We start from the raw sequence: 10,815 nt of genomic DNA, 5'->3' as shown, positions 1-10,815 counted from the left end.
GAGCTAAATGCGGTCATGCACGCCAACAATCTTGTATCGCCCATCCACCAAAGTATCTCTATTCAGATCGTAGTCCTGCGTACACTGAATAGTACGTTGGTGAGAATTTTGTTCCTTCATCCAATTGCCCAAAATTCCTTCATCCAATTTCCCCTTTGGAAAGGTGGTTGTTCGCCCGTTTGAAGAACGTAACACACTTTTAGAATACAATGTTTATACCTCGGTGAAGGGCAAACCCTAATATTAATCTGCATCATTCCGACGCAAACTCATCTTATGAATACGTACAGGAACTTGTACAGTGCAGTCGAGTGAAGTGATGGTTGACATCACATCACATAAGGACACCGCGTAAGATGTTCAGATAACATTTTAATAAGCAATATAGGTCCACCTGCTGATCGTACTTGTATGAGTGGGATGAAGAATTTTCAATCTAGGATCATTGAGGGCATCGAATGTAATGAACAGCAACTCATGTCCCGTAGCACTATAAGCACGGTGCAGAGTGAGTAATTTGGTTCTTTTATTACGACATTTTCAACTTCAAAGGTACATGTAATAGACATCATTAATGTAGGGGGATGCATACTTCCCGATTCAAGGAACAACAACAAAATTTATCTGAAGTAAGTTATTTGAAAACTAACTTGTAGAAATCTCAGTTCAGCAGACGCCATTTTGTTTGAGAAAACTGTGAAACTGCTCAGTCTTCATTTTTCTCGACGCAAGCTTTCAGTTGAAGTGCAATGCTTTGATCCTAACATCGCGAAATGATTATATTTCCTCTTTTCACGAAAATGACAGCATGTTAGGGGCAATGATTTCACAGGATGCTTGCATGATCGCATTGTTTACTTACAATCAAGCAGGATATTTCATGATATTTTGACAATTTCATTTTTGAATATGAAAATTTCAAAGGAGGCCACAGAAAACCCACATGTTTTATATTAAATTTATGCAAAAAAAAATGACGAACTCTCTTCACATCTGACCCGGCAGCCATTTTGATTTGTCTATACATGGACATATTTTCCAGAAGTGAATTTGCACCATTAAAATTAATGTAGGGCATTTGGGCGATATTATATATGGTGAAATAACTGGGGAAACTTCTATTAAACGTTTAAAAGATCTTTCCAACTATCGTTCCGTGGGAAACGCGTTTTGGATTCCAAATTGGAGCATTCTGTTCGGCAGTAGTCCTTTACTGCAAAATTGCTCAAAGTGTACAAGCCCAGTGGATTTTAGCTTGGATTAGAATGGATTGATCTCACATCATAAGAAAACGTCACAAAAGCAGAGTTTGAAAAAAGATATGCACAACAGATTACAGCAAAACCTGATTTTTTGTAGTAAAACTTATTATTTGATTTGCCTCACTTTGCAGGTTACGTAGTGAGTTTCTGGGAATGAGAGGAAGAGCGTATGCGAAACAAACTTGAGCTTCGACCCGGAACATTTTGAGGAAACACGATTCAATTAACTCTTGGCCACACTGGCTTAAAGATGGCATTTGACTGTATCGAGAAAATTATCAGGTTGTTCTTCTTCAACTACGGGGGTTTCATCGCGCGACACCCGATCCCCTTTCTGCTGGTGCCACCACTGCTGGCCGGGGCACTGGGTGCTGGGATGGTGTTTCTGACGAATGAAAATAACTTGGAGAACCTGTACACACCGGAAAACGGCCAGGCCAAGACGGACAGAAACACGGTGGACACACTGTTTGCAAAACACGGTGACAATGACACGTTGGTGTCACATCTGTTGAATATTGGTCGAGAGGGGAGCGTGACCATACGCCACAAGGATGGACAGAACATCCTGACCCAGGCTGCCATGGATGACATTTTAGATTTACACGAACAGATCATGAATATCCGAATAACCCTTGACAACCAGGAATACAGATTCACCGATCTCTGCGTGAAATGGGACGGTGTTTGTAACGAAAATGCCATACTGGCTGCCTATGATTATAACTCGTCTAAGGTTCCGTCGACCACCCTGACATTTCCCCTCTATACATCATCAGCTGACAACGCCGTACCTTATTTTCTCGGTGGAGGACTAGGCGGAGTGACTTTTGTATCAGGTTCTCAAGATGATGTCCTCTCGGCTGAGGTCATTCAGTTGTCCTACTTCTTACGATACGAAGACAGCGTGGAGAACCAGCGGAGCGCCTTGTGGGAGGAAACGTTTCTGGAAGTGGCTGAAGCTTTTACATCATCAGTCATCACAGTAACTCGCGAGGTGTCGAATTCCATCGAGACTGAGCTAGACGACGCTAGCTCTGGAGTCATCAAGGATTTCACAGTGACATTCACCATATTGATCACGTTCAGCGTGTGCTCGTGTGTGATGCTAGACTGGGTGCGTAGCAAGCCTTGGTTGGCGAGCTGTGGTGTCCTGTCTGCAGGGCTGGCTGTGTTGTCCACATTCGGTCTCATGAGCTATATTGGTGTACCCTACATTAATGTTGTAGGCTCTTCACCATTTCTCATAATCGGTAAGTTAAATTGCTGAACTTTCTTTTCAGAGAACCAAAAAAACACCAAAGATTGGACAGAATGTTTTGGAAGTTTGCTTCGACTTAATAACAATAATAAATAAAAAATAATAGTGGGTATTTGTAAAGCGCACGTATCCACCAGGACTGGTACTCAAGGCGTATTTCACTGTTCATTGGGCCCATGAAACATTCCAAATACCATATCAGCTCCCTGGGGAGTATACAGCTCGGTGCAGCCTGTTAGGCGCAAGGAAGCTAATTCAATCACAATAACCATCTCTGCTCTCACAGGTACCCATTTACTCCTGGGTGGAGAGAAGCAATGACAGAGTCACAAAGTGCCTTACCCAAGGGCCTACGCACCAAGACCCCAGACTGGACTCGAACCCACAATCAGCAGCTTTATTACCCGCTGACCACGATTCAAATGCCCTTAACCACGATACCACAGCACTTCACAACTATACAGTACTCCACTGAACCTACATGTTATTTATTGTACACCGTACCCAAATTATTTGTTAAGACCTTCACGAAATGAAATTGAAAGTCCTGCTTGTAATATTATAAGTTATCCCGCGAGCGCGAGCTGAACACGAAATAATGTAGTGCGTCTGTGTCGCACATATCACGAGGCCGAAGGCCGAGTGGTATGTGGGACACAGACGCACTACATTTTCCGTGTTCCACGAGCGCGAGCGTGATAACGAATTTATCTTCAAGCAAACTTGACGCGCAATACAGTTGGATCATCGCTTTACACGAACCTTTTAGCGGTTTAGCGTATATGCTGGAACGTCGCTCGCATCTTGGAATAGTGCAATACGCAGGGTGCGATATGGACCGTGCAATACAGCCTCATATCACACATATCAATACAGCCTCATATCACAAGTTTGCTTGAAGATAATAGGTGCTACACGAAGCTTCGTGACTACAATGCACTCAATTAGTAGATAAGCTATCCCAAAAGCAACTCACCCAAGCTCCCTAAGGTTAATTAGCTATTGATTAAGTTATCTAACAATCAACTCACTCAACTGTGTCTCACACATAGAGCTATATTAAATTACTAGAGTGCTAACTCTTCATTCTTGCGCGCGGGGAAGCTTTGTAGCCGCTCTGGGCGCAGACATTTTCAATAAATGTGCGTGTTTGTAGAACACAATTAAAATAGATGGATTGAATTTTAAAAGTGCACTCTAAATGCAACGCGCAAGTAGAAGACACGCAAACAACTTAAGCGCGTCATGACGGTTCAAAAACGTTAGGAGAAGAGCATCTGCAGCGGAGGGACGCGCACACGTTGCGCTGTTTGCGTAGAGCAAAATGAAACGCTCATTTGCTGATTGTGCGTTTCGGTTTTGGGCGTATCTGCTTCGATTACGCACCGGTATGGAATACAAACGCAGATATGCAAATAGACGTACAAAATACGTACAAGATGTCTAGTTCTCCATAGGTTTGTGTACAAACATGGATGCGCCTAGCAGGCATCACATTGTACATGAGTTAGCGCTCTAGTAATTTAATATAGCGTCGTCAAAATTAAAGAAGTTGTATGCCCGCTTGGTTTTTATGTTCCTCTTCCAAAAATACCAATTGTATCAACAACTAATGATAGATACGAATTGGTTTCTTTTTTTCTCTTCACTTACATCAAAGGCATTGGGGTGGATGACATGTTCATCATGTTGGCTGCTTGGCGACAGACTGACGTCAGATGGTCAGTGGAACGACGCATGCGCCATGCCTTCTCTGAAGCTGCCATGTCTATTACCATCACGTCCATTACAGATGCACTGGCCTTCGGAATCGGCGCTATTACGTTCTTCAGATCCGTCCGTATATTCTGTATGTACACGGGTGTGGCCGTCATCTTTGACTACGCCTATCAGATCACTTTCTTCGGCGCCTGTATGGTGCTGACTGGTCGACGCGAGGCAGCTAACCGACACTGTATGTCCTGCCTCAAAGTCCGACCTAAGAGTGAGTCTACGTCTACAGCCTACACCTTATTCTGCGCTGGTGGTTCGTCCCAGCAACCCACTGACAGGGAGGGTGGGGACACTAACGACCACGCCCTCATGCTTTTCTTCAAGAATTACTACGGCCTGTTTATCACGCGTTGGTGGATGGTGATTCCGACAATATTACTGTTTCTGGGCTACCTGGGCACCGCCATCTACGGATGCACCCAGGTTCGCGAAGGTCTGGACCTCCGTAATCTTGCCAGGGATAACTCATTCGTGGCCGCTCACCTGGAAGCTGAAAACAACTTTTTTTCTGAGTACGGTCCACCTGTGGCACTCGTGTTCACAGAGCCCAGAGACGTGTGGAATCCGCTGATACAAGACCTCATGGAGGAGGTACTTGTAAAGATGGAAGAGAGTGATTACACGTACGATAAGGATCACAATCTGACCGTGTCCTGGCTGAGAGACTATCTTGACTTCCTGGACGCAATCCACTTCAGAAATCCCACCCAGGCTCAGTTCATGGATATTCTGCTCAACACCTTTCTAGAGATCCCAGCGTTTCGGAGGTATGTGCTTGACATCACCTTCAGTGATGACAACCGGACCATTGTGGCGTCGCGATTCTTTGTTACTTCCAAGAACCTGGACTCAGAGGACAGGAAGAGATTCATGATGACGGACTTGCGGCGCATCGCAGAGGAAGCTGATCTCCCAGCCATTGTGTACCATCCGCTTTTCATCTACTATGATCAGTACCTTGCGATTTTGCCTAATACCTTCCAGAACATCGGTATTGCCATAGGAGCCATGTTCATCGTGTCTCTGTTGATGATACCTCATCCAGTATGCTCCATCCTTGTCACTCTGTCCATTGTCTCAATCGTCACAGGGGTGATTGGACTTATGACTCTCTGGCAAGTCAACCTGGACTCCATCGCCATGACCAACCTCATCATTTGTATTGGTTTCAGTGTGGACTTTTCAGCCCACATTTGTTATGCCTACACATCAGCCAATACAAACTCCCGTCGTGATAGCGCCATACATGCCGTCTACTCCCTTGGCATGCCGATCGTTCAAGGATCCCTCTCAAAAATACTCGGCCTATTGATTCTCTATTTTTCGGACTCTCACATCTTCCGGACTTTCTTTAAGACCATGTTCCTCGCGATCTCCCTGGCGGCGCTACACGGCCTTCTCTTCATCCCTGTCGGCCTCATGCTGGCAATTCCCGTGAACACTCGCAAAATGGCGTACGAGAAAGAGAACCCACGAGATGTCGAGGGCAGAGGCACTGTCACTGTGTCTCAGCACTCACACAACAACAATCTGTACCCCATGAATGGTCTGACGAATCGCCATATGTATCAGCCGACATATGATGGCCCGTACGTTAATAGTGGATACAGAGATGGTTTCCTGCCCTCACGCATTAATGATAGACACGATTTTTCTGCCACAAAATAAAAACTGGATAAGCTGGGAACTATCTTAAGATTTTTTTATCTGGTAGAGGATGTTAATGTTAGGCCCCAACTACAGTCCCAACTAGTATAGTCGAGAAGCTCCGGATTTATTGTTGACATCATTTTGGGACTATGCATGTAGAGTCGAACCCTGATACGAAGAGCAATGTTGTTACAACATCCTGCTTATAACAAGGAACATGTTAAGCTCCAAGACTAGTCTTTGTTTTTCTTTCTTTTCCATTACTAATAATACAAGGTACCTGTTATAAAAAGGTAATTTGTAAAGTCCCATTGACCTTGTCATAAAGGTGTTCGACCAAGGACCTTGTTATAAAGGTGTTCGAATGTAGATTGATTCGGATGTCACGGCGCAATCTTCAAGGGTGTTTCAATAGGTGCAAACGGAGGTAGTAATGAAAAGCCAAGTACCAAGTTGCTTTTCTTGTTTTTTTTGTTACGCCTAATTTACTTACAACATACATTCAGTCATTGAACTCGGCTAGCTCATTATCCCTGAGAAACGTGCAATGAACCTCTAGGGGCAAAAATACAGTCCCGAAATTGTGTGTGGATATTAGTCACGTAATGTTTTCTTCAAAGCGAGCATTTCATTTAGTACACCAAGAGGTGAATTGTGTAGGGTCGCCGCGTGCAAGGATTGTACATGTGCTACAATCTGCCGTTATATTGGAATAATGTCTATGAGTAATATGTCTGCGAGGGGAAAAAACACACACACACACACGTATTTGCTGGACAGGCAACTTCATTGGATTTTAACCTGTTTCACCCTACCATTTATTTTTCAGTATTACTTGCTAAAAAGTGACAATTTATCTAAGATTATGTCTTGAGGCTAGGCCAAACAAAAAAAGTCTCCGGTTTCTGGTATGGAGCTTGCCCCAAAAGTGGTGCGGCGACGCGTTTTTTTTTCTCTCCTACTTTTTTTTCTTCAAATATCGTCTGATGTTGCAAATGACGCTTTGATTCCCTTAAAACTCTCAAAAATATCCTTAAGGGTGGACCTTGAGGTGACCTCAGTGAGGCCATGAGGCTTTAGAATTCTGCACGCACTTACGATCTCGACCGACACGAACATTCTTCGGGAAATTTGGATAGTCAAGACAAAAATCAGAGAGAACGGTAACGTCAGATCATACATCGACATCGTGCATGTGCTGCGAGGCTGGTCATTAGTCTGCTCACTATTATTGCGCTAATTCTAAAAGCGTTTACGGGTTCCAGATACACGACCGTCGCTCCCTCAGTCTGGCTTCCTCAAACGCACAATTATAAAATTACAAAATCGTCTGCAAATGGTGCCCGACTAAATATAGTGTAAAATATATGGGAACCCAGAGAGGCCACCTAAAGCTTATACTCGATAGTAACCCCATCTAAAACACGTTAAAATTGTGCAGCAGCAGGATTCCAGTCAAACCAGTGAGTTTGGCGGTTTAGAGACATCAGCTTACATTGAAAAAAAAAATTCTATATTTTGCCGACGCGCATGGCTACGGTGATGCGCGCGCTGACTAGAAACCGGAGACTTGTTTGGCCTTAGCCTTGTTTTTTATTTAAGTTTACAGCAAAGCTCTTCACGCGAACTGTCCTACAATGTAATCTATATGTTGCTGTCCATTATGTCCATTATTATAGCTGCAATGGTACAAAAAAAATCCCACAGGCGGAATTTCCGTCACTGAGATCTAGCCCAATTCCATGACTCTGCTAACCAAATAATTATGCGCTTATTTTCACCATTCTGTGCGAAACGCGCCAGCAGAAAGTTATGCGCTAACCCTGTAAGCACAGAATCCTTAGTTATGGTATGTACGCGTGCGCAGAAGCCAAAATCCCTCACTGACCAGTGAAATACGCTTACCGTATAGCACAGATTTTTTTTCTGCTACAGTAAGCAGACATTTTTCGCTAACGTAAGCCAGAGCCATGAAATTTGGCCCTGTTTCATTCATCTTTTTAATGTAAATACATGTATATTATACCAGAATGATAACAGATGCAGAATATTAAATGTCGACTAATTTAGTGTATAATACTACGTTAAATTTGTCGGTTTTAAAAAAGTGTATTTAAGTCCTACGAAGTTGATAAAAATGTTGGACCCTTCGTTGTCTAGTTTTAGAAACTGCAAGCGTCCATCTTTTGGACATATTTTTTTTGGTAGGCATGCTGACTTCCAAACGAACTCGCTTTTTACAACGAAGGATCAGGACACGGCGATACGGCAGTTCATTCGTTCCAGCAGCTATCAAATGGTACAATGAGCAACTGGAACAAGGAACTGTCGTGTGGCTGACACTGATCCCTCATTAATGTAATGAAATATGTGTATTATATGTAGTAGTTAGTTTTTTACATGTAATTTCTTGATTTATAAGTTTGTGGTAACTACATTGCATTTTTACATCTTTTTAATTAATGATTGTATGTTTTTATAACCCGTTCTTTGTCAAGGCCATTTTAATTTCCCTCCTGAGGGATAATAAAGTTCAATCTTATCTTATCTTGTCTTAAGATCAAGATTTCACAGGATGTATGATGTTATTGATACTATTGATAGGCCTACAAGATACTATTACATGTCATGATATTTTGTCAGTTTTGTTTTTGAAAAGGTGTCAATAACGTTTAACGTTAGCGATGATATTCATCTCGAGATCTTTTTTTCTTTTGTCAGACAATTTCAAATTCAGTTCAAGCAAATTAAAACAATGAGCTCACGTTTTCTTCCCGGAGTATTCGACTTTGTCTTGTCTACGTCGAACCTTGTTATTCAGAAATCAAATTCGTCTAATTGATTTATATAAGACGACTTCGATCTCTGAATGCTGCCATTCGGCAACAGCTTAGACGAATTTGATCTGTAATGATGAATGTTCTCGACCCGGTGACTAAAGAGGGTGACCAAACTATGAAATTGAATGGTAAATGGCTGAATTAGTTTGGTTAAAAGGGTGTGGAATTTTTCTCGGACGAGATTGAATGTAAGAGTTGGTGAATTTGAATGAAAACTCTTTTAAAATAGCAGGGAAACCTATATCTCATACAAGGTCAGGCAACAACATATTATCTTTCTGCTGATGCTGCCACTACTAGCACAGGCATTGGGGTCTGGGAGTGGGATGGTGTTTCTTTTCACCGTTACTGACCCTCAAAGGTTCGATAAAACAAAAAAAAATAGAATTATGCAATTCAAATGAATATTGTTTACGGTACTAATTTTATATTGATTAAATATTGATTTTCAAGATTTTTTTTTTCAAAAAAATTCCCTAAACATGTTTTTCCTAGAAATATTTTTGGAAATGTATATAACGGCTCAAAATAAACATCTTAAGGGTTCCAAAACTGTTTTCAGATGGCAACTAGGCCTCACCAGATTTGTTGACATAAAGACTCTACTACATTCAGTGAGGATGCTTTTATACAGGGTGGTCCCAAAAAACGCAACCTCATACTTCGACTATTCAGAGACCTACATTATTGATATATATGGATAGTTTTGTTAGAAGGAAAAAGATACAAAGAACTTCCAATTCGGTCCAGTAGTTTTGATTCCAGCGCCATTTTTGTGAACCAATGTGTTATTCACAACGTGCAGTACGTGTTTTCGCGAGCATTCGTCCACGCCTTCTTTAAAATGTTCATTTCCTTTCCAATTTGTTCATAGTAATATGAAATGTGATACTGCATGTTGTCTCGTTAAGATCGTAACAGTTTAATTAAAATAATATTGAATTTCCGTAACTCGTGCCATGCTCGCGCTGCGACGAATTGATTCTGTTTTTATCCCAGACACAGCATACAAAAACAAATGCAAATGTAGCGCACACGCAGGCACACAGACTATTCCTCATTTGCATATGTTTTCAAAAAGATTGCACATGCAAATGTTCCAATACCAGGGTGTGAGAGCAGGAGCAAGATAGGTTTGATGGAAGTCTCATACGCCTGGCAGAGTTTATTTTATTGATGATAGCGCGTCACTCGTACCCGGTCCCCCCCCCCCCCTTTCCCGCTCGCGAATCATTTTTTCGCTAACGACATCCGTTTCCCATCTTCTGATTGGTCCATTACATGCATATCTAATGCCTTGTTTTCCACAACACAAACCCAAGATAGGTTTGACAGATGTCTCATACGCCTGGCAGAGTTGTGAGTATTTTTTTTTTTTTAAATTGGAATTACGTGAAATTATCACTTAGCTATGGGAGTCGATTACAGTTCTGAAACCTCAGTTGTCGCTCACCAATGCATATGCTTGAATTTTCTTTCAAATAGAGGGTTCGCCACATAAATAGTTGCTCGATCTCCCGACCACCAAACTCGTTTTGGGGGGCAACAACTCAACAAATACCAGATTGATTCCATTGAATTTTCGTCCACTGATTTTTCATTATGTTTAACATTACGAGATTTAATTTCATAAGAAACCGTCAAATAATGAAGCTATTATGGCCGTAACAACACAGTGTTTTGAGCGCGACCAATACAATCCGAATGCAAGTCGACGTGGATTTTTCGCGTTCAAAACACCACATTGTTACGATCATGTTATATTTATTGTTCTACGGTTTCTCGTGATATTCAATACACTTATGTTACACATCATGGTTAATCACTGCACGAAATTTCAATTTCATTCATCCGGCATTTTTCTAGTTATTCATCGGAAACGAGTTTGTTCAAAAGTGCAGCATCCGTGTTGAAACTTTGTGGAGACCACTATTTATGTTGCGCGCCCTCTATTGAACGAAACATAGGAGGCACGCGCGCAAGTAAGTTTGCCTTGGTGCGAAATAACTACTTGATTTATTCGCTCGTA

At 42.0% G+C, this 10,815-nt stretch overlaps 1 protein-coding gene across 1 annotated transcript; it reads left to right on the top strand.

The window, feature by feature from the left end:
* Nucleotides 1-1,512: 1,512 nt before the first annotated feature.
* LOC119728800 (patched domain-containing protein 3-like) lies at nt 1,513-7,410 on the top strand. The gene is made up of 2 exons (XM_038201203.1): nt 1,513-2,515; nt 4,184-7,410. The coding sequence occupies exons 1-2, from the start codon at nt 1,513-1,515 to the stop codon at nt 5,962-5,964; spliced, it is 2,784 nt and encodes a 927-aa protein (XP_038057131.1). The 3' UTR covers nt 5,965-7,410.
* Nucleotides 7,411-10,815: the final 3,405 nt, after the last annotated feature.

Source organism: Patiria miniata, unplaced genomic scaffold (assembly GCF_015706575.1).
Source record: "Patiria miniata isolate m_02_andy unplaced genomic scaffold, ASM1570657v1 HiC_scaffold_1, whole genome shotgun sequence".
Classification (NCBI taxonomy): Eukaryota; Metazoa; Echinodermata; class Asteroidea; order Valvatida; family Asterinidae; genus Patiria; species Patiria miniata.
This window is presented reverse-complemented; position numbering and strand designations above follow the sequence as displayed.

Coding starts and splice junctions, on each gene's coding strand:
- LOC119728800 (XM_038201203.1), top strand. CDS start 1,513: ATGGCATTTGACTGTATCGAGAAAATTATCAGGTTGTTCTTCTTCAAC. Junction 2,516..4,183: donor TTCACCATTTCTCATAATCG/GTAAGTTAAATT, acceptor CTTACATCAAAG/GCATTGGGGTGGATGACATG.